Below are 24,510 nucleotides of genomic sequence, written 5' to 3' on the forward strand. Positions count from 1 at the left end.
CACAGTGGAAACAGGTGGAAACAGACATCTGTCAAAGTCACCCTAGTCTCTTTATAACATTTACATGACTGATATGTATTTACATGACTTCTGAAGAGTATGAAATGGCATAGGTGAAATATACAAAAATATTTCCTGTACCTTGATAACATGTTTAGTGTGGTCTGTGAGAGCAGGGACACCCCCCCCCCTCCCCTATGAACTCACTTCACAGAAGTGACAACAGGTGACAAATCACTTCATGCCACAGGTTAACTTGTTCAATCTAGGCCTTGGCGACTTCTTTTACACCCATGTCACCATATGTAGATATTTCCCTAAGTACAGGATATGTCAGTCAAAGCTGTTCTGTACACCGCTCCCACCTCAATATTCCACAGCATTATTCAAATTCAGTCACTAATCTCCCAAATAAAGCAGGTAAGTTGAAATCTATGTTGACAGGGTATGAAGATTGTATATCACAATGATAATAATGTCAAAATTCATATCTGAACAGATAAACAACAAAATGTACATATAAATTAATCCATGTAGCAGAGGAACATTTCTTCTTCCTTCAAAGTCCCAGGAAACCATGTGGAAAAGACTGCAGTTCACCTCAGATATATTTACTCCTTGACCTTCCCAACAGTGACACACCTTTCACAACAGTGAAAAGTGTGAACTCTTAGTCGTGCTCCTAAAGGATGCATATATCTAAGCCTCAATTCCAGCCAAGATAGACTGAGCAAAAGGAATGGCAGAGAGAAAAAACAAAAAGTCCCCCCTACCCTCCACCATGTTTAGTCATTTAATAACATTCTAAAAGCAAAAGCAGTATCATAAAGTGGTAACTGTTTCACTGAAGTTTTGTACAGCAATGGATTTCAGTGCCCAGTAGTACCTGTGCGCTCTGGAGAAAAAACATCTTTGATCTCCAGAGTGTGGTTTTCAAGTATTACTGCTGCCTCTTTTGAAAACTGCACCTTGACAATTCCTCTCTCAGTTAACCGATAGGTTATCATGTCTATAAGCTTCTTCTAGCAAAAGCAGCATTTATTTGCATGACAATTACCAAAGCTCAGCTCTTTGGCCTTACATGCTTTGCAAGGTGCCACTGACTTCCAAACAGAGCAAATCTTAGGGCATCCTTGGCAAATGCAGCCAATGCTTATTGCACCATTTCTAGTGGCAGCATTGTGTAGTGCAGCATGATTGTATCTCTTTCTGTGACTAGGGCTGATTTTACTCTTCTCTCCAAAATCAAAGTTTATTAATCTCAAATGAAACAACTGTGCCCCTTCAACAGATTGCATTTAAATCCCAGATATAACTCAGGGTAAGTAGGGATGGGACATGTCATTTGAGGCGTTGAGTGACATTGGCTAAAGCCACTGCAAAGGCCTGAACAGCGGAGAAGGGATACTGGAAGTCCAGGATGTAGGCGTTGCCATCAATCCTGCCAAACTGCATCACCTGTGTAAAAATACAAACAAAAAAGTTAGTACAGATTATAGACAAAGAAGATAATATTGTTACTCACTGAGTGATATTTCTTGAACTGGAGCTCTCTTACCTGTCTGCCCTCTAGTTCAATTTGAAAGTTCTTGGCAGATTCCTGTGTGACGCGCCCACCAAAGTCCAGCTGGTAGACCTGCGTGGCTTCATTCCACAGTGGCTGCTTGTTGGCCATGACATAGACAAACCCCTGGCTGCCCAGCCCCCTGTCCTCCTTCTCATTGGCCTTTCGACATTTGATCTCATCCAGTTCACTGGCAGCCCTCAGGTTCCTCTTACTTTTCCAGCCCTTCTTACCACTCTGGCACTGATTGAGAAGCTCATCCCCACTGATGAACAGCTCTGGCTCACTTTCTGAACTGTCTTGGAACTCACTATTGGCAGTGGTCTTACTCAGCTTCTTAGCCTTCAACTGCTGCTCTTTCTGTCCCTTCAGCTTCTTCTTGTCCCTTCCTCCCAGCCGTGGACTAGAGATGAGTGAGTTGAAATCACCTAGAGCTCTGCCCTCCTTTTTCGACTTGCTCCCTTCAGCCAGGGGTGGCATATTAGCCTCGTCAGCCCGACCATCCACCCGCTTGCGGTTCTTCTTGCTGAACTTCTCAGACCGCTGTGGCACAGGGCTCTCAGTCAAGGAGAGCACCTCCTGGAAACCTTCTCCAGCCTCTGCCATGGCCTCTTGTAATCCTCCATGGCTCTGCAGTTCTGCTGGTGGTGGCGGAGGGGGTGGCGGAGGAGGAGGAGGGGGAGGAGAGAGGACATTTTTGTCTACTGTCATGTGGGATGCTTTGGGTGGAAGTGGCACTGCAGGACTGGGCATAGGGGGGCAAGAGTTATAGGTACCCCAAGGTGTATGCAGGGCAATGGGAGGAATGGGAAGCCCTGAACAAGTGCTTCCTCCTGGATACATAGGTGGGAGGGGGCAGCAGGCCAGGTTTGCCAGGTTTGCAGGGTAACCTGGCGGTAAGACAAGGGTTGCATCCTGCTGTGAGAAGGGTACTGGTGCCACCACCTCCTTTGGGGAGGAGCAAGGGCGTGGCGACCCTGGGATGGGCTGGAGCTGGGCTCCAGAATAGGCAGTTGCTGGAGGGTACTGGAGAGAGATTTGGTAGCCTGCAGCTGCTGCTGCAGCTTGAAATGATGCAGCACTGGGGCTGGTGGGGGACTTTGGAGAAAGAACAAAAGGCAGCCTGGAAACATCCAGGTGCTGGGCTGGGCTAAGAATAAGTGGAGGTGGTTTGTGGGGTCCGGGGGGGCCAGTTGGGTTCAATGTTGCTGTCCGTTCCTGAGGAACCCACACCTCCTCCGTCGCAGCTGGGTCCCACTGATAAGGAGGTGGGCGTTTGACAACCAGGCCTGATGCATCATTTCCTCCTAGTGCCAGATGCCTCAGTGTCTGATTCAGTGTTTCATCCTCAGTAAATGCTGAATTAACATAATCAGCCCTGTCTCTGTTACTTCCTCCTCCTGCTGCAGTCCCAGATCCTTCAAGAGAGCTCAGCAGGTTGTAAGAAGACTGGGAGGCCAGAGGAGTAGTGCTGTTGGAGTGGACGATAACTGTGCTGTGTGGTGCCCCATTCCTGGGAGGGAAATCTTGTCTGATAATAGTTCCTCCTGCTATTCCATTAGCACTCCCTGGGGCAGTACTTCCAACACTGGATCCACTGCTACACTGACTGCAGGTGTATAAGGCTGTTGGCACCCTCTGCTGGAATGAGGCTGCTAGTGCGCTATTTTTGGCCTTAGGAGGCAGTGGTCTAGGCGGTTCCAGCATCTGGGAAACTTTGAGAGCGGCCTCTCGGCTGTTTCTCCTGAGAGTGGCATGGATCAGACTGCTGTCAAGCCTCTGTCCAGGGTTCCTGCTAACAGCACTGTTCTGGTTGGCTGTGTCAGGGTATGGGGGTGGGTCTCCACTGGGTATGGAATAGCGAGGTGCTGTGAGTCTATTGAGAGTGGCAGATGTATAGGGCAGCTGGATCTTCTTGTCAGATGATGAGGAGGATGATGAAGAGGTGACCCTGAGAGTGGCAGAGCTGCCAGGTCCCTGGAGTGTATACACATTCTGATTGCAGACAAGGCGCGTTCGCGGACGACATACTTCCTCCACATTCCCACTGCTGTCAAATGTTGTTATCCTTTCATATCCCAGTGGTGTGGGGTATTGCGCTTGTTGCTGACCTGAAGGATAAAGTGGAAACTCTCCCTTCTTCAAACAAAGCTCACCAGGAGGAGTCCCACTGGTTCCCCCTCCTGTTCCAGATGCAGCACTGGAGGCTGCAGCAGACGCCGATGCTGAGGCTGCAGCGGCTGCTGCAGCGGCCACAGCAGCAGCCACCGTCCCGGGGTAGGGGGGCGGGGGGTTCATCTTGCTGAGCTCTAGAGGGGCACTGAACACCACTGTATCACCCTCAGCCAGCTGTGGGGTTGACCGAGTCGTTTTGATTTTCAGTAGGTGCTCATGTTCACCCCCCACTGCTCTCTCAACCACTAAATCAGGTGGATGAGGGATCTGGATCTGCAGCGCCCCCGGTTGTAGCTGGTGCACAGCTGCAGCTGAAGGCTGTCCTGATGACATGGAGGGAACAGGGATTTGAATCTGAAGCTGCTGCTGAAGTTGATGGTGATGCTGCTGTTGTTGTATCTGATGCTGCTGCTGTGATTGCTGTTGGTGATGCATTTGTTGTTGTTGTTGTTGTAGTTGCTGCTGAATTTGTTGATGCTGTTGTTGTAGTTGTTGCTGTTGCTGTATGTGCTGTTGGAGCTGCTGTTGATGCTGTTGCTGCTGCTGCATGTGTTGAAGCTGCTGCTGAATGTGCTGTTGCTGAAGCTGCTGCTGTTGTAAGTGTTGGTGCTGGAGCATCTGCTGCTGCTGCTGCTGCTGTTGGAGTTGCTGTTGCTGCTGAAGCTGTTGTTGGTGGTGCTGAATTTGTGGTGGGTGGTGCTGTAGTTGTTGGTGCTGCTGCAGTTGTTGGTGCTGCTGCTGCAGTTGTTGGTGCTGCTGCTGTAGTTGTTGGTGCTGCTGCTGCAGTTGTTGGTGCTGCTGCTGTAGTTGTTGGTGCTGCTGCTGCAGTTGTTGGTGCTGCTGCTGTAGTTGTTGGTGCTGCTGCTGCAGTTGTTGGTGCTGCTGCTGTTGATGGTGATTTGGTTGTTGTGATGGATGATGAGAAGGTGGAGGTCCCACCATTAGGCGACCCATTTCCAGTCCCCCAAAGATGACCTGACCAGGACTAGAATACCTGGTGGGAACTGTGTACTGGGCTGTCAGGATGGTGTCCTGACTTTGGTCTGACCCACCGGCAGCTGCTCCAGCAGGGGTTGTGCTGGGATTTGTTAAGACGTCCAGCTGAACATTTTGATTGGCTAGGAGTGACTGGACCAGACCAATGCTTTGAGCTGGGGACATAGCCTGGGCAGGACTATGGATGGGGGCAATAGGGATGTTGACAGTGCAGGGAGGGTTGTCATCGGCACCACCAGCAGGGCCTGTAACAGGCAGGTCATCTTCATCTTCACTGAAGACGTTGGGGCTGAAGACAGGCAGATTTATGTAGTCCATGGAGATCTTACGCACCTCTGGCAGGTAGATGGTCATCTGTCTGGGCTGCAGATGGAGGAGGCTTGTCTTATAGATGACTGAGGAGAGAGGGACAGGTTAAAATGAACAAATGAAAAATAAAGGCAAATTCTATTAATTTATTTATTAACTTTAAAATGGCAAAGAGAAAGATGTGGATTGGTTACCTGCACCTAGATTGGTAGGCAAGAATGTGGCCAACCCCACTATCTTGAACTTTGTTCCCCAAATATTGGATGTGACCTGAGCAAGGTAATTTTGCTGCAAGACAGGAACAAATGGATTCTTATTATTTTCTGTGAACACATACAACAATCTACAAAAGTACATTTATGTGTGAGCTTATCAATAAACAACATTGCCCCCACCCCTGGACAAACAGCTACCTGACTAATCCATAGGTGACAGCACTGTAGCAAAAAGGGCATGGACCCCCTCACAGGTTTCCCAGCCAGCCAACAATGCCATGTGTTGATGCACTTAGTGGGCAATTAATTAGATTTTTACCTGAGTGATGTCATCTAGAGGAAATTCCCTCCGTGTTAGACTAGGTGAACCAATAGAGGGCTTCCGTATGGGTAACCGTGGTGACCTGGAGATCTCCTGTGTAGCACGGGACAATTTGGGCGATTTTCTGGGATCAATGTTGATCCTGTTGGTAAAGGGACAAACTAAGTCTCTACAGAGAAGGTAGCAAATGAAAAAGAAAGTTTAGGCATGCAGTGAAACAAAAAACAAACGACGAACATTCCATTTAAATGCATCACTGATGCAAAGGGTTAATATAGGAAGGTTAAGATTTCAATAACAGCTGGGATGCCACACAATTTCTAAAATTCCTACCTGAGATACTATGCAAAATTACGTCTGTGAATGTTCTCATTCGTCCAGGTCATAGTTATCTCTCTCTCAAATTAAATCGAAGGCAACTGGACTTGTATTTGTCTGTGGAAGACGTTTCGCCTCTTATCCAAGCGGCTTCATCAGTTCATCATGTATTGGTCTCTCTAGTCCGCACTAGTCTGACCAAGAAAATGGAGTAGGACCCAGGTATTTAACCACTTGTGCCACAAGAGGCTGAACTGATGAAGCCGCTTGGATAAGAGGCGAAACGTCTTCCACAGACAAATACAAGTCCAGTTGCCTTCGATTTAATTTGAGAGAGAGATATGCAAAATTACACTTATTTTGGTACAATTTGTATTGGGCAGAAATGTAAATTAAAAAGGGCAAAATTGTAATTTAACATTCATTTAAAGGTTAATTCTTATGTTTTCATGTTGTTGTTGTAGGATGATATAACAGCTATGTCAAAAATCTGAATTCATCATTTGGCTCGCTCCTTTCACAGAAACATGTAAAACTAACCTTGAATAACTCCAAGTCCAAAAAATCTCAGTTTGCATACAAATTGTTTCTCAATTCACACTGAATAACTGTGTAACATGTCAACAAAAAAAACTCCCTTGACCCCACTTATTTAATACTGTGGAAACTTGCAGGCAGAGTGTTTCACCTGGACTGTTGACTGCTACTGGGTCAAAAACACACAAAAACAGTAAATATTAGTTATAGATGACATGCTGCAGTGCACACAGATCAACCGTCTGGTTACCTGGGCAGTTTGGGGGATTTGCTGCCCCTGGATATCTTTGGAGATTTCTTGCCAATCCAGTCATCACTCAGCTCAATGTCACTGGAGTCTGAGCAGTTACAGCTGTCGATCATGGCAGATATCAGACTATTGCCGTATATCTCATCTGAGGAGAAAAAATGGGACGATGGACGGAAAGAATGGAGTTACTTTTGAGCAAATGGGTTATCAGTGTGAAGTCCTCAAGTTTCCAACTTCTACCCCTGCGATCAACACTGCTAAATTGTGAGTGACATTGCTGTTTCAAAGAGTCTAAATCAGTAAGGAAAGATTGGAATAAATAAATACAAAATAGCAGTCTTTTGGCAATTATTACAATAAAGCTGGCAATGTTTCAGTAGTTTAGATTTTTTCTCTGTTCCCTCATTCATATGGAGTTTGTGAACCACTGCTGCTCTAGTTTAGGTCAGGCTAATTTATTTGATGGATATTAAAGTCTGAATGGGCTGGAACCATTTCATGGCTGGCTTCATTTATCACTGTGTGTGGGTGGGTGGGTGGGGGGGCAGCGGCATGATTTATGAGGAACCCAGGGGCCATCAGAGCCCCCATTAAGCAGCTTTTAATTAACATGGGCCCAATCTGCCCTATGTGACTAAAACATACTAACTCACTGAACGCCAACTCAAGAAACTCAAATAACTGGAAAAGTACTGGAGCAGGCAAACATGTCTGAGAGGAATACATTTGGCAATTCAAATTTTCAGGAATATGTAGACAAACTGCAAAAAATGTTTGTTGTTTGATCAATAGTAATAGTGCTTTGTTTTAATCCAAAGTAAATACATTTGACATGGGAGTCAGAGGTGAGTCAAATTATGATATACTTTACTGTTATGAGAGTTCAGCTGTTAAAATGGAAAGAATGACAAAAACAGGATTAAAAAACACTGGATATCAAGTAACTCCCACATTTTCCTCTTAACCATATTCCATAAATAGAGAACTCAGTTTTACTAGCTTATATTTATAAGCAACTATTGTATATACAAATGTTGTATTAATATTAAACATCTGACTTAAATGTCCTAGTGGTTGTGATTGAATTATAGTCCGTTATCAGCAAAAATGTCAATTAGGAAATTATTTTTTGGTTAGGTTATTACATTTTGTTAGGTTGCCAATATGAAGGGAGCTCAGTTCTACCTGTTTTCCCATCTGTCTTGGGGTCCATAATGACGAACTCCGGACGCAGTTTACTTATTCGTCTGCCCTTGAGGATAGGCACCAGACCTCCTAGGTACTCCAGGTACAGAGTGTAGCAGGGCCCCCCCACTTCAGGGTTATCCTCTGTACGTTTCATGGTACAGTGCAGACGCTCGTTCCCAGCTGTTGGGTAGCTCACAAAATCACGCATGTTGTTGGGATCTGGGATGGGGGGCTGGAAGAGAAAAACATGAGGTTGCAGAGTTGTTCAGAAACTTATTTTATTCAGTGTTAGTTAGTTAGTGTGTTAGTTTTCTCATACTACACTTCAGCTGCCATTTTACAAAGGATGCTCATCTTAGTCATATATCATCGTCTCAGAAAGTGACATCTATGACAGCACTGGTATGGTGCTGGAAGCTTTCCTGGAAGTTCTTCACATTTATTTTATGGTTTTAATGGCCCTAACACCCTCCTGCATTGTGTTACCTTGATGGTGGGGATGAAAGCGGCAGTGACGTAAGAAGAGAGGCGGGAAGGCATGGTGAGCTTGGCAACATCTTTTTCCTCCTTCACTGCCGTGGCGATGCCCTGCTGGCAGAGTAGCTGCAGGCTGGCAACCCGGTGCTCCACTCGGACAACGTAAAGCGCCGGGCCACATGCCAAGAACAGACGAGAGTCCCGGTGACCCCAGCACAGCGTGGTGATTGGGCGCTGCAGGATAATGGAGAAGATACATTAGAGGGTGCACCACATCCTTTCACAAGGTTAATGTCAAGCATGAAAGATTGGCAAATGTTGGGGGTTTTTGTTATAGCTGTGATCAAATTCTTTCTTGAACTTTGCATCTTCGCAGGGGCACATTTCTTAGAGTGAATTCTGAGAACAGCAGTCTTCAACAAGATTTTACAAAAACATGAGGGTATGTGCATGCTTATGGCAGACCACTGAGCAGACCTTGGTCACTGCCTATCCTCAAATAGACTAGTCTTTACTTTAATCTTCTTGGATGGTATGACACATAGTGCAACATACTGAATGTTGGATGTACAAACTGAAAGTTGGCTTTTACAAAGACAATTTCATATACTTGTCTGTGAGTGGAAATGTCATTCATTTGGCCAGACTGTACAGGTGCGTAATTCAGCAAATGCTACCTTTCCAACTTCAATCTATGTTTCAAGTGAGTCATCTCACTTTGTTACTTAATGTACTCTATTGTTTCACTGTTAACTTATCAACAATCTCATTAAAGTAATGCATTAAAATGTTTTTGTCCTAGGATGACAACCAATTAGCAGGATTTACCACAGCTAGTAACCATTTAAGTCTTTAGATACAGACAGAAAAAGAGTCTAATTATGATATACAAGTCTGAGGAGCCAGCTTGTAAGACATGTATTGAGTAAAACTTGTTACCACAAATAAGTAATCTGAGTGCTGTGCCTGAGAGTACTTGTTAACCATGTTTGGTTCTAAAGATGATCACCTGTGCTGGTGTGTCCAGTGTGTAGATGTGTTCACCCTGAACATTGTAAAATTTGACAATGGCATTCCTGGTGGGGGGAGGACAGGATGGGTCAGGGGAGAGGAGTGTCCTCTCCATCCCTGCCACTGCAAGGAGGTCCCCCTGTGAGCACCATTGGACCACCACATCTGCAGCACAGGACAAGGAAGAAAATAATGTTATGAACATTAACATATGAGGCAAATTTTGACAAAAGACAGAAAACACAACATTCCTTGAGACATAATTTGTAACTGGTATAAAAAAACAATGAAACAAAGAAAGAGGCTGCTGGAATGGAACACTCAGGTATACATTAATGATAAGGCGCCCACACACCTTTCAGACCGGTGCGAATGAGGGTGGGAGAGAGGTCATCGTAGTTGTTCATCAGGTTAATGTCACCAGAGGTGAAGCTGACTGTCAGCAGTGGCTTCTGGCTGTGCACTGAGAGGAGACAAAGGACAACACAAACATCTTAATAATAATAACAATAACAATAATGTGACAGTTTAAAGTACACTGGGATTAACTGCAAACTGTTCTTCCATGAACAAAACAATAACTTGTATGTTAATACATTTAAGTAAAGGTGGCACTGACAGTGGATGTCAATAAATGTCTATCAAGGGTGGACTAAAGTTAAAATTATACACACCGGTGCAATGAATAAAATGCAATAAATTATTCTACATGAGTGTTATCTGGGGATTTAACTTTATATAGCAAAACATAGAGAGTAAGTAGCATTTCAGCTTATTACATCCACAATCTAGCCTAACATAAATTAAGGGAAGAGCTGAAATGATCAGTTGATTAATCAATGAATCAATCAACTAAAAAAAGGAACTATTCTGATAGGTGATTCACCGTTTGTTTTTTTCAAGCAAAAATACCAAACACTGCCTAGTTCCAGCTTCTCAGCCGTGAAGATTTGCTGCTTGTGTCCGTCTTACTTGGTAGTAAACTGAATCTGGAGGTTTTTGAAGTGTTGGTTGGACAAAACAAGCATTTTGATGGCATCCCCTTGGGCTTTAGAAAACTTTTCCTGACATTTTATAGATGAAGTGAGTGATCATGAAAATGATTGGCAGATAAATTGACAGTGAAGAGAATTGTTAGTTGCAGCCATAAATGAGGTATCATACTGGTAACCTACAGAGGATCCGGTGATCAATATGCATTTCCAGAGTGGGCCATAAAAACAGACTGGATGCGAGGAAGACAGAATGTGTGCATGTGTGCGGTTATGTATGTGTGTGTATTTGTGAGGCTGTGTGTGTTTACTGTAGGTGTAGTTCAGGGCTGTTATGAGAGAGGCTAGGACAGATCCATATCCGAGACAACTGTATTTCATTTTCAGTGAGTTTCCATTGTTCGCTATTCATGAGAACACACAACTGCAATGAAATACACTCAGCACATCTCACTGCTGCAAACAAGCGGCATTCTCAGTCAAACTGCTATAAATAAGACATTTTCAGACAACAAACAATATGTTTTCATTAAAACAGCTTTGACTCCGTCCATTCACATAGTCCTGCAATAACCCAAATACTACCACAAATAAAACATCCACCTCTTCTTGACTTTCAGCCCAATAACAGTTACTACTTCCTTATAGAAATCAGTTTACATTGAGGGTGTTGCATTGAATCATATATATGATGTTGCTGTAAATGCAGAGTGTTGTGCTGTGCTTTGCAGTGATAATCGGTCATCATCATATATCATGACAGAGAGATCTGGCAGGCGGAGGAAGAGGCAGCCTGGTGTCTCAGTCAGGTTGTCCACTTGAGAGATAATTTCTATCAGGTCCAATCAATTACTATTGACTGGTTTAATTAGTGAGTTAGGGCATAATCAGTGTTCCAGCTAAGGCAAGCACTTTTCAGCTTTACCACTTGGCACACAAGTGGAAGGGAAGGATAAAAAAAATAAAAAAATAGCACAGCAGGATGAGGACAGACCCTCAAGAGCTCAGCCTCAGCAACTGGGACTAATGAAGGTGAAGACAAAAGGAGGTAAAAAACAAAACAAAACAGGAACCAATAAAAATTAGGTTGTCAAATGCGCTGGTGTACACGGTGAAAGCAGCAGGAGTGTGGGGAAAGGTAACCACATTCAATTCTTCCCTTGTGTGACTGCTCACGTCCCAGTGTACTAGATACGCACTGGACTGTATTTGAATTGGATAGCGAACTCACCAGATATACTCCCAGACTCACTTTTGACTGTTGTAAACTGCCACTATTGTGTTTATATGTGTAAGCTGACAGTACATGAAGACAAAAAAAGAAAAGCTGAAATGGCATGCATATATTGGATGATTAACAAAATATATGTGAACCATGACAATGTAAAAATAAGTTAGTTGGATGGGAATCTACAAGTGGGGAATAAGTGTTTACTCTGCAACTGTTCCAGCTATTTTTTTCCATTTTCTTTCCTCAAGTTGTAGACAGTGGTGTAAGGAGGGCTGCTGAGGCCAAAACAGGCCCCAATTCTGAAAATAGCTTGCAGTCAACTGTGGCATCAAGCTCAAGTACCAGGGCTATATCCTTGACACTGCAGTTAATCTTATTTTATGAGAGTCGTGGGGATTTCGTTAAAGACAGTGCAATTGAAAACACAGTCAGACGAGATTAACACATAATTTCAACAGAGGGGACTTTTTTGTTCCACTAATGTACAAGTGGCCAGTGATGAACACACACTTACACCGTGACAGCTGCTGCTGTTATGACAACAGCCTCTGCACCATAAAGAGCAAACAGGAGGTGCAGTGGCAACAACAGCCCAATGGCAGGAGAGCTCTCTTTTCACTGTGCTCCTCCTTCACCTCCTGCCCTCCATCTTTCACCACAGCCGCCCACCCACCTTCCATTTCACACTCCTTTGTTTCAATACATCTCTTCCCCTGTCTTCACAACTGGCAGAGAAGTTGAATTATCACCTCCTCAGGCTTCATCAAATGGCTTGCATTACTAAGTTTGCCTGTGAGATCAGTATCACAAATGACTTGTATTTCTAACTATAAGCTCCAATGAATACCTTTGCACTTCAGCTCAACAGTTAACACCAAACAAAATGAAACTGTGTTTTCCCAGGAAAAATGGCTGACAGAAAAAGCAACATATATAGCTCTGATTGCCAAAGTGTACACAGTGTGGTTGGCACAACTTACCACTATTTGGAGTGTACTACCCCATGTGCTACTACACAGGGCAAAGCAGGTACCCCAGGATAGACATTTAAATATGACAAAGACAGTCAAAATTACACAGTGTTAATGACTGGCTCTGTAGTTCAGAAGACACAGCTGAATTTGTTTGGTGATCAGATCCATTGCTTGGACTGAGCATGAGCAGTAAAAGGTAGAGGAAAAAGAGGGGAAACTCACAGATGGCCCCACATCTGCTTTCTTGTGCATAGAAGTACCTACTTAAGAAACAGCTGGACAACTCCACCCTAGCACTCTACTCCCTATAGGCACAGTGCCTTGCTCAGTAAACCTTTCACAGATTGCCCTCCAATTCTGCACCACATTATACTCTTACATAGACTTATATCCATTGCATTATGTCAGAACAGATACATTTCCAATTTAAACATTTTAAGAGACTGGTAAAATCTTTTTAGGCTCCTTAGTACAAGATTGCATATTGGGCTATGAGCTCTGTCTGTACTTCTGAGTACACAGCAGTACTGTGGCTGAACTTGAATGGTTGTGGTGTAGCTACTGATGGAGAACTGCAGTTGCTCCTAATGTGCAGCTTTTGCTGCGTGGCTGATGAAAACGCTTTTAGTGTAGCTGCTGTGTTAACAAGTCAGCCTGCAAAGTCTAAACTCCATACAATACTCCAGAAAAGGTTCTTACTTAACACAAAAGACAAACAAGAGATGAAATGACATCTAGCGCTTGTTTCTATGGAGGTTGAATGCACTTATTGTACGTTACATTGGACAAAAGTGTAAGTTAAATGATTTTAACATAACTTCAGACTGATTTTACTTTGGCTCATATTACTCATCAAGATTAGCCACCAAATGCAAACATTTTCGATGATAATTCGATAGTTTGATGCTGTAGATCTGGAAATATTTCGCACATTATTGTCGACAGATAAGTAGTTTGCAATGGAGAAATGATAGAAAAGATGAGTGAACTGTCTAGACTAAGAAGTGTGGCAGACAAAGGTTTTTTTTGTTGGTGTTCATTTTCAGTCGAGAGGTGAATAGGAATATGAAGGATAGACATGCAACCAAAGCTCCTGGCTGGAATTGAACTAGGCACGTTGCATTTATATTGTACGTGTCACAATCTCTAAGCGCCCAAAGGCCCACGGTAGAAACTGAAGGTTGAAGGTGAGGGGTTTGAGTAGGTGACCGTTAAGAGTCTACTATTCAAATCAAACCCTAAACAGCAAACCTTGAGGTGGGGAGTAGTCGTCAGAGTCTGTGTCGCTCTCACTGCTGTCCTCCACCAGGAAACTGGGGTAGTTCCAGGACATGCTGACAATGCCATCCGACTCATGCAGCAGTATGTGGGCCAGCATGCGCCCGTGGCAGTCCATCACTATCACCTGTCCGTCTGCAGTACCAAACAACACCTGGGACAGAAACATTGAAGAGTTATTAGGGAGAAGAAGAAAGAGATACCGAGATAAAATTAACTTGGACACAAAGACAGAATAACAAAGACAGAAACGGAGGCATGCTTAGAAATAGAAAAAGAGATGACAGATCTAAAGGAAGCCCAGATAAATACATATCACAAGGAAAACAACTTGGAGAAATAGACATAAATGGGATGAAGGTGATGAACAAAGACAGAGACAAATATACAGAATGAAAGCTTGATGACATCCAACCTGAACTGACAATGTAAGAGCACGAGAGCAAATACATAGCCTAACAAAACCACAACACATTCAAGACAGAGAATGCTTGCCGTCACTCTCAGCTGATCTCCCTCAGGGCCTGTCTCTGCTTTCTGAATGACAAGTCTACATACTAAAAGTGGCAAATGAAAATCTAAAATTTCTACATCTATTAGCATTGAAAGACTGGCATAGTGCACAGTGCAATTGGGGCTGTGGGGTGTGTGTGTGTATGTTACCTGCTGGTCATCTGGGGTCCAGATACCACAGGTAATCTGGCTTTCCAGGTTGATCTCGGAGGACCAGTGTCTCTGCCCGCTGACTGATCCCACCAGGACAAAGCCATCGCGATAGGAGATGAGAGCCTGGGTGCCATCATGGGACCAGGTGAAATCACTCACCTACAGGGGACAAGACATGTCAGTTAAGAATCAAATGGTGTTACTGACAGATTACTAGGTTAATCAATATTCTCAGGTTAATTGTGTTATTATGGTAATTCTGCCTTTGTATACACCTCTCTTATTATGTACAGTATCAGTAGCCTCTGATGTTCATTTTAACTGTAATTTTGTAATGAAGAAGTGACGCAATTACTTGATTTTGCAATAAGATGACTGACAGAAAAAGAATTGGCAACTATTTTGACAATTGATTAATTGTTTAAGTCATTTTTCTAGCAAAAATGCCAAACATTCTCTGATTTCAAATTTGTGGATTTGCTGCTTTTCTTTTGTCATAGGTCATAGTCAACTGAATATCTTGGTTTTTGGACCGTTGGTCAGATAAAAAAGGAATTTTAAGATGCCACCTTCAGCTCTGTAGAATAATTTTGGGAATGAATAAGAAACTGGTCTTTATTAATAATGTTCATGTGCCCCATCACTCTCACTATCAGGGCTCCAAAGATGAAGACATTCATTTCAGAACACTTTAAGAGAACGGCCTCTAGGAGCCACTAGCGAGACATTTACACTTGTCATTTTTTTACCTTGAAATTTATAGTTGTATTCCAGTATTAACAGTGCTGTCAGAAAACAGTCTCCTGCACACTGGTAATAGTGAAAGGATCTGCTGTAAGTAAAATGACTGCCTCTGCTATTGTCTGTATATATAAATACCCTTGTATGACATGAAAAAGGTAATCTCTAGGAGAAAAGAGCAGAGGTGCTATTTCATATGGCATAGGCCATATACTTAAAGTGTGTGGCAACTGTTTAGACTGTCATCTACTAACAAAATTGATCACAAAAGATAAGATGATGTCAGGATGTGTCAGACTGAGCTCAGCATATGACAGTGATTGATTGATGAACCTACGCATCATACAATTTCTTAGCAGTTATTTATTTAAATTAGCATGTGAAATGTTAGAGGCAAATGGATCAGATATTTGTGTAAATCACTCCCTTTTTTTAGTATTTGTTGTTGCTGCTATGAGTTTTGTTCCCATTACTCTTGTATAGTGTGCTTCTACTGACTATTTGTATTCATCCTATTGTAATTTAATGTATTTTTGTTATTCATGTATATGCTTTTCATATTTTTTCCCTGCAAAGTACATTACAATACGTCTAAGTAAATAAGCACTTTTAATTATTGATTGAGATCATGTCCCGTTTCTGCGTAATGTATCGTACCTGAGCTCCACGGTCATTGACCAGCTCCACGGACCAGCGGCCCTCGTACTGGATCCAAACAAAGATTCCTCCATCTGTATCACAGGTGGCCAGTTTCTGGAAAGGCTCATTCCACCGCACCAACACCACCTTACAGAGACACAAAGCAGAAGAGGGAAAAAATGATTTGGAGTTAATGTTTCTCTTCCTATCAGTGTCCCCTAGTGAAACAAGTATTTTCAGGCAGATAATGTAAATTGTATCCCAGATTGTGTTGTGTAAAGTATGGCAAAGAATTTAGCAGTGGCCTTCCTGTGACTCTATGCCCTCTTACCCACAGATAATTTAAGATAATCAACAACATAGTGCCCTTGATCAAGACACTGAACTCTTGCCTGTACACTCAGTGTGAATTGCTCTAAATGAGAATATCAGCTGAATGCCTAAAATGCAGGAAGCAAAATCCAAGTTCCCACATTTCAATGTGCTAAATTTAGCATTAAACCAGATGAAAATATATCACAAAGTGGGTTAACCTCATTTTGAAAAAGTCGCAAAGGAGCTGCTAATATCCTGGCTATTAAAGACAATGAGATTCAATTATTCTGTTTCCTGTCCTTCCATTTCCTTCTGTACCACACTTCTTCTTCAAACCTGGAAATTCCTGAGTGATCCTCCTGGTTTGTCATTTGATTCTAATGGGTACCTGAAGGTGTGTATGTTTCTATTTTTCATTTTATTGAAAGCATTTAGTTTGATCGAAAAAGAATTTTGGAGATATTAGAATTTAAGGTAAATGTCTAAATTTAAAAGAATAAAGCAACAGTAAGAGATGCAAAGAAAGGAATGAAGGAAAAACTGAAGGGAGCCTGTGTGCACTGATGCAGGAACGTCCCTACAGAAAATACTATATTGTGGCCAAAACTGTAAACTGTAGAACCACTAACAGCAGTGTTTCATAGATGCATGGGTTTCTATATTTGACCTGAGGTCAGTAGATAGAAAGATGGATCATCATTACACTGAGGGATGAGTTGCAGAGGAGGACAGTGTTGAACACTGGCAGAGAGCAATATAGATCAAACTGTTCATAACCTCTTTCTTTGTCAGTGTCACCCATCTTAAAAAGGCACCCATTACAAACTCCATTCAGCCCCCTCCTCTCTCTGTCTCTATCTGTCTGGTCTTCTGTAGCGTGACTCAGCCTATTCCCAGGGGAATAATCCTAAGCAGGGAGCAGCTCTGCTCTCGCTGAGTGAAGCACGTGGGCTGTACACGCTCGAACACACAACACAGGACAGGTTTTAGCGGGGCTTACACTCTCTGAGTTCAAGTCCAACAGATCAGTGGCTGAGAGTTAGATAAGCCAGCCAGTCTTGCTCTTTTTCCCCAAACAACATGACCCCCTGATCCCCCCATAAAACATTTTTTTATTTAAACATTTAAAAAAAAAAAAAAAAAAATGTTTTAAATATATATTTTTTTATTTTCCTCCAAAGTACACAATCATTCCTTCAGCTGTATTTTATACAACATCTTCTTACACCAATGCCACCTGATTGGTTACAGGCTGCATTAACAAATCCATTTCAGTTAAGAACTGTTTTTAAAATTAAAATAAAATCTTTGCAAAAATAATAAATAAGCACCAAACTTTAAGACAACAATGTTGCAAAACTGGATTAAAAACAAAACTTTGCTACCCAGTGTGAACTATTTCAGTGTCCTGCAGTGTTGGAGGCACCCTGCTTGCCTAGAATAAAAAGTGCCTCCACTAACGTCAGGAGAAATGATTTCCTCTTTAATAAAATATAACACTAGGCTGATTAAGCTTTAGGGACAAAGAGCAGTGGTGCTACATCATAGTCAAGGCCACGTATTTAATGAGTGAGGCCATTGTTTAAATTGAAATCTGTAACTACACTGATATCAAGTTCAGCTTAGCAGGTGACTAATCAATCACATCATAATTTCACTTCAGAGAAAATACTATGAGCAGCGTGTCACAGTGTTGCGAAGTTAGTTTGATAATAACCATGGTGAGAGAAATCCCAGGTAGTTTTTGTTCAGGTTGGTCTATCTTCTGAGATTATATACAGGGGAATATTTACTGCACTGTACTTAAGTAATTTTCCAGCAGAAGATGCTTCTATGCAATTACAGAAGCAACACTGAGGTAACTCCAGTAACCAGTGACATTTACTCTGCAGTTTCCCAACAATTCCCCATTTGTCACTGTCTTGCGACAGAGTTATCCTTACTGAATATAAAGAGATCTGTCTTGCACAAACATGTTTATATGAATACACCATATACAGGCCTGAAGTGTAATAAGTTCACAGTGGCATTCAGTGCTCTCCTGGCCCTGCTCCCTCAGCAATAAGGTGTCCTGTAAGCCAGACTTACTGTGTTTTCACTCCCACTCCCGGTAGTATAAATCCTAATGTTGCTCTGTAGGTGTGTCTCAGCTGGCAAGCCGCCGGGAAGCGGACACAATGAGACCCAAACTGGTGCAGGTCTGCAGCTAAGGTCTCTATGACATTGTGACAGAGTTGACCATATTCATGGACCACTAAAAGCACCCTGCCATCTATCATTCAGTCAACTGATGCAGAAGTGCTCGCTGGGCACAAAACTGATAGGCTTCAGCTATAGTATTGTTAAAGATAAAAAATTTCCATGCACAAGCATCTCAGTGGGGGAATACAAATCTGTGTCTTTACTCCTTCCGTGCACTGTCTGCAACCTCTGGTGAGCAAAATGGATTTTCCGGATGGTATTATACAACATAATTCAGCTCCAGCCAGTGTAGACATGAGGCTTTAGATTAGGTAGAGGCTTGACTCTGCATAATTCTAACATCATTCATACACTGCACACTGCTAACAAAGAAGGGCCAAAAAGGACCAAAAGAAAAACAACAAAGAAGACATTAGTATAGGGTTAACACATGCTCTGTCTTGCATGTGAGCACACTTATCTGCAGCCCCATAAAGGTGAGAATAATCTCTGTATTTATGTGTGTGTGTGTAAATTTAGCTCAGTGTGGAGATTAGTGTGAGCTAGTCAGGCATCCCACGAGGGGGACAGCTGAGCACCTCAGTATGACGCAGCGATCTGGGAGATCAGACGTCACATGGAGACAGACAGGATAAGAGTGAGAAGCCACAAGACAGCGAGGGGCCAAAGAGATCATGGGCAGAATAGGCATATGCACATATGCAAATACATAAAGATTATATTAATCATTATATTCTGCATGGTCAAAGACAAGTACTTAAGATTATTACTTACTCATATTGACTCAAAATACCTTAGATTGCAATATAAAAGAATTTTTAAAAAAGGAAAAGTTCTAGGAGGACTACACGTTTTCAGGCTGGGTTAAGCATTTGTCTCGTCTCCATTACATCCCAACCAACACCTATTAAAAGAGGAAGAGAGTACATGTTTCCGATCCCTTTAATTCTGCCCTTTGGCCAGCACATGGCCATTGACAACTTCTGCTTGGGAAGTTGGCAGTGTCTTCTCTCCTGCGGTGCCATGCTGTTGTCACTGCAGCTCTGGCCTCTTGCTGGGACTTAGAGACTGGGAGCTGAGCTGACCCCAGCAATTTAACTGAGGAGACTAAATCAAATCAGGGGACAGCTTTGGGTTGCAATGGAGTCAGCAGAAGTGAGAGGACAATGGGACGGTGCAGTATCACCGTGGCCCAGTCATGAACTCATGGGTCCATGGCAACACTGGCCCCTTGCATAGAAGACTTTTTTGCAAGGTTACTAATAAGCAGTGACTGATAGTATTGGAACTCACCGTTTCAAAAATATAACTGAAGATTGCTTTGCCACATTTTGACAAACCCATTTTTTGTTTGTTTTGTTTTTGCTGACATGCTATACATGCACACTACAGACCGACTGCGTGCAACCCGAGTTATTTTCATTAAGTAAACCAAGGGTTTGTATCCTAAATAAACTACAAAAGGTCATAGCTACACCTATAAAAAATGTCAGTTCAGTTTAGTCTTTATAGTATAAATTTGAATTGTAGCATGGCAATAACAGACACATCAAAACAGACATCCATCAGAGAAAAAAAACATAAATTACAGGAAGTAATATATAACAGCACGTATAAAAAAAAAAGGAAGAAAAATGTTGGTCCTATGCTACAAACTGTGAAGCTGCTGGGATTTCTTGACTTATGACTGAAGAATCATTGGAAAGTCAAGACCACCTGGCTGATAATAGAATAAGTTACACAGTGAGCCAGTGAGAAGTAGACACTCCCCTTTCCATCCACAACCCCCTTTACCTCCCATGATTCCGGGTCTGATGTAATATTAAATCAGACGCAAAACTCAATTAAAGAAAAGCGCTGTGCTGTGCTGATACAAAAGCAAGGAAGCCAGAATGGGCAAAGTGGGGCGGGAGTGATTTGCAGCATAACAGAAAGGGCAATGGGACAGGACCTACAGGGGAGGTAGAATCTGGGATGTTTACGAGTAGAGCAAGCATGTAGTAAAACCTTAATCAATAATAATATCTGATAACAGCTAATACATTGGTTAATACTGGATGCAGATCATTTGATTAAATTTTCTCTTTACAGTGCTAGTCTTCAACAGTTGTTGAGTATATGGCGGTCGGATTCAATGCCAATAAAATTAATCAAATAATAATTACATGTGAAAAGGATGGAAAATTTGTTTTTACGTGATCTATCGATGTTAATGTCTGTTAGGTCTTAGACTTCACTCTATGCCCCTGTACACTGCTCATATTGTGTTCATGCAAATACAACAGCATGCAGAGACTTACATTGACTTACAATACTACCATGAGGATGTTAGTGATACTGAATCAGCTCTTTGTACCAATTTTATAAAAAATATCTTTCCCCAGGCTGCCCCACAACTTGTAATGCAACAGGACATGAGGGAAAGAAATATGGCATGCATTAATAAATCTGTAGCATCCCAAGGTAATAACTTGACTACAGTTTGCAATGTTGATTTCCATTTCTTGGATATGTTTCTGGACTCTACTAATTGATTAAAATGTCACTGCATTGATGGTGAGTAGGGAAATGTGTGAGTTTGTGTTAGGCCAATACTGCATCTCCCTGAAACATAACAGCAGAAAGTAGTGTACACAGTACAAAAAGACAAACATAAGAAGAGCAGTGTGGTGTATTAGTTTTCAGTTTTTTGTCTTCACAGACATTTGCTATGTAGGTTGAAATGAAGAGCTTTCATCTGCAAATAGCACAACTCTAAAACAAAGAGAACCCAAGTGTGCAGATATGTCTGTCTGATCCCTGACTACAAACAATATTAGCTGAAAAAGAAACCAAACTGTACAGACCACGCTGTCCCTCTTGGAAAATATCTTATGATCAGACAAGTACACCTGGATGTGAGGAAGCAGCCGAGCTCGAGTGTTATGCAACATGTCCTCTCCAAGGATGGATTAGCACACTAAAGCCATTTCCACTAAGCACATTTGGTGAGACCATTTTAATGCAGTGCAGGGGTCATGTGCTCTTCAATCCTGAGCAGAGCTTCCAATGTCAAGAGTTCAGATAAGGAGGGAGCAGAAGGTACTCAACAAAAGGGAGATGTGTAATGGCAAGGTAGTGACTCGCACAGGGGAGGAGGTTGGAGAACATTAGTGCCGAGAAAGGAACTAATTAGACAATGTAACAAGACTAGGGAACACAGATAAGTGTCTGGACACAGGTGGTGATGGATGCAGAAGTGAGTGACACAGAGGAAAACTCCATGAGGCAGAAATTCAGCATAGCCCATTAAAAGTGATCACTTAACTCAAACTTTCCTCTGCTTGTATTAAAGGAAAGTAATGCTATATTCCATCTGTCTTGCAATCCATTATTGTGTGCCATATAAGTCATTCGGTATCCTCTTCCTCCTCCCTGTCCATTTAAAAGAGCTGTGCAGGTCCCAAATCAGTGATGGTCCTTGCACAGGCCCTCTAACAGAAATATAAACTGATTTATTTATGAGGCTTTGCCAGGAAACAACTTTTAATGCATGAAAACGTCACACAGCACAAGTGAAAAATGAGAGGCAGAGGAGGACACATAGTGGTGGGGTTTATCTTAGAAAGTGATTCACTCTGTCTGATCTATTGGGATCAGCAGCATCAGTAGAAGTGTCCACAGACCTCATGAAGTTTAAAAGCCAGGCATTTTCAGAAGACAACAGCCTGAAATTAGAGGGACAACAAAACCATACCACAACTCTTGAGTGCTTTTGACGGAATGCTTAAAGCTGAGCATTACTTGAAATGTAAAGTTTTAGCCACAGTAATTTACTCAACTGAAATATGTGTAGAGAAAACTTAAGTTGTACATGGTTAATACCTTATAGTTTCCTCTATACTCTATTTATGTATCAAATAAACTGGCTCTAAGCATTATCAATATTTTAGTATTAGGGCAAAGAACATCTGATCAGACACAAATCGGTGCTCAGATCAGCATCTAGGCCACAGGAGCTGCACTGCGAGTTCAACCCACATGGTGAAGTGCTAAACAGGAGCTGGTGCCCTGGGGTCACCTGTCTCCGTTGGATTAGGGCCTTTCACACTTGTCCCTTGTTACCTTAGCAAAGAGTCTGGATCTGGCCTCTCAGGGAAAACCAACAGGTGAGAATGGTGAAGAGTCCACCCATCAGAATCATGGGAATGGTAGCGAGGTGTGTACAGATGTATGTTTGTAACAACCATGTCTGCAGTCACACAAAACTTCTCATCCATCACTATAAAGGGTTTTCAGTCACAACAATTCATGAACACAATGACATTGTGCTGAGGACTTTATCATGGTGCATATTTTTAGCAACCAAAGTGAAAATGTCCTCTCTTGAGACTGTCGCTTAATGTTCTACTTTCTAGCTGCAGAATTAGGAGTCTTACTGTGTGTTCTGACAGCAAGCAACTAATACATACTGTAGCGAACACAACACAAGCAAAATGATGTTGCAGCGATAAGGAGGTTAATATCGGGATCACACTACATACAGGCTGGAAACTGCGCAGTTAAAATAGTGAAATGTAAATGAGCAAATATTTTATTTTATTATATTTTATTTATTTATTGTTTTGTCCATTTTCAATTGTGTATTAATATTCAAAACAGACATCAATATATCCAGATTTTTTCCTTTATAATAGGAAAAAAAAAAAAAAAAGTATTGCAGTTGGGAATGGAATGGAATGATCCCTGAATGATATTTTCACTGGAAATAAAAATACTTCCCTCACATGATAAAGCATTTATGTATGGTTCTACCAAAGGACAAATAGCACAGCTAACAACAGGATACTGACTATTTTCCCAAATCCTGTGCGGCAGCCAGGATGGTGACAGTCATTGTCAAGCCTGTCTCGGATGTTCAGCTCTCTTGGAGAATGAATGTACTCCTAGAGACTAGCTGCTGACTCTGTTCACCATCTCAATGCAATGTAGTGGGGGAAAAAAAGCAATGGTTTGTCAAAAGAGGCGTTGATCTATTGTGATACATATCCCAGAGAGACTATTCTGCAACATCAGTACAGTCACATAAAAAGACTCAAAACTTACCTCTTTCATCTATTTTAAATTTGATTTAAGTGTGGTGCAAATTACACGCCATCTGCAAAAGGTCAGAAGCTCTGTTTAAATAACAACATAAAAATAGTATCAGGACATGTCAGGCCAATTTTTTTTTACGTTTTTACTTGTCTGGTTGATTTATTTTTAGTCCAAAAGAATTTTTCCACAAGAAAACAGACTTAAAACTGTTATACTGCGTTATAATACAAAGTTGTTGTGTGCTACAGCCAAACATCTCTTTTAGGACAAAACACCGATCCCATCAACCCAATGATCAATCACCTTAAAATCCACCAAAACCAATAAGACTAGTGCTGAAATGATAAGCTGATTAAATCGATTAATATACAGAAAAATAATCAGAAACTTCTTGATAATTGGGTTTGTTCCAGTCAATTTTTCAAGCAAATACCATGCATTCACTGGCTCCAGCTACTCCAACGTACAGATTTGCTGCTTTTCTGATCTGAATTAAATGAAAATAATGTTAGCCCCAGCACTAGTTAAGACCAACATTTCCGACTAATTTTTGATGGGCTCCTTGATTAGTGACTTGGAATATGGTAATGACAATGACAATGTAATTTATATCTGAGCATTTCTCCTCACAACCATGCTCCATGAAAAACACTAAGCATAGAATTCAAAGTAGTGTGAGAGCCACTGTGAAAGGATGGCTGTGGGGGACGGAACAAAAGGAGCATGGCACTACATACATACACCTTACTCCCTTTGAAGCCGTTACCTTGTAATTATCTCTCACCCTGGCTGAAGGGGAATTAGACACAGAGAGGACAAACCTTCATCAGAGATGTACCACAGGCCTTGAAAAACCTTTTCATCACCTGAAGAAGATCATGAGAGCTTTCAGAAGAGATGCTATTGCAGGACAACAGCTGAGCTTCACCACAACACAAAAACCTCTATTCAAAGTGCCTTGTAGTGCCATGAGTGCCAACTTTTTTATCATGGGATGAACTCAAGTGTAAATTAAACCCCTGAACCAGACAGGG

General features: G+C 42.1%; 1 protein-coding gene across 1 annotated transcript in view; it reads right to left on the minus strand.

Annotated features, from left to right (window-relative positions):
* Positions 1 to 198: 198 nt before the first annotated feature.
* tulp4 (tubby like protein 4) overlaps positions 199 to 24,510 on the minus strand; it is a 31,899-nt gene continuing 7,587 nt past the window's right edge. The window contains exons 3-15 of the mRNA XM_022768964.1: positions 15,902 to 16,030; positions 14,501 to 14,662; positions 13,811 to 13,991; positions 9,718 to 9,825; positions 9,361 to 9,527; positions 8,361 to 8,585; positions 7,872 to 8,106; positions 6,687 to 6,831; positions 5,579 to 5,723; positions 5,239 to 5,332; positions 4,665 to 5,130; positions 1,559 to 4,013; positions 199 to 1,458 (exon numbers count right to left, since the gene is read on the minus strand). Of these exons, the coding sequence (XP_022624685.1) occupies positions 1,342 to 1,458; positions 1,559 to 4,013; positions 4,665 to 5,130; positions 5,239 to 5,332; positions 5,579 to 5,723; positions 6,687 to 6,831; positions 7,872 to 8,106; positions 8,361 to 8,585; positions 9,361 to 9,527; positions 9,718 to 9,825; positions 13,811 to 13,991; positions 14,501 to 14,662; positions 15,902 to 16,030 (4,629 nt within the window). The 3' untranslated portion in view covers positions 199 to 1,341. The remainder of the gene's footprint in view (positions 1,459 to 1,558; positions 4,014 to 4,664; positions 5,131 to 5,238; positions 5,333 to 5,578; positions 5,724 to 6,686; positions 6,832 to 7,871; positions 8,107 to 8,360; positions 8,586 to 9,360; positions 9,528 to 9,717; positions 9,826 to 13,810; positions 13,992 to 14,500; positions 14,663 to 15,901; positions 16,031 to 24,510) is intronic.

The sequence above is a fragment of the Seriola dumerili genome, unplaced genomic scaffold (assembly GCF_002260705.1).
Source record: "Seriola dumerili isolate Sdu_G_001 unplaced genomic scaffold, Sdu_1.0 BDQW01000025.1, whole genome shotgun sequence".
In the NCBI taxonomy this organism is placed as follows: domain Eukaryota; kingdom Metazoa; phylum Chordata; class Actinopteri; order Carangiformes; family Carangidae; genus Seriola; species Seriola dumerili.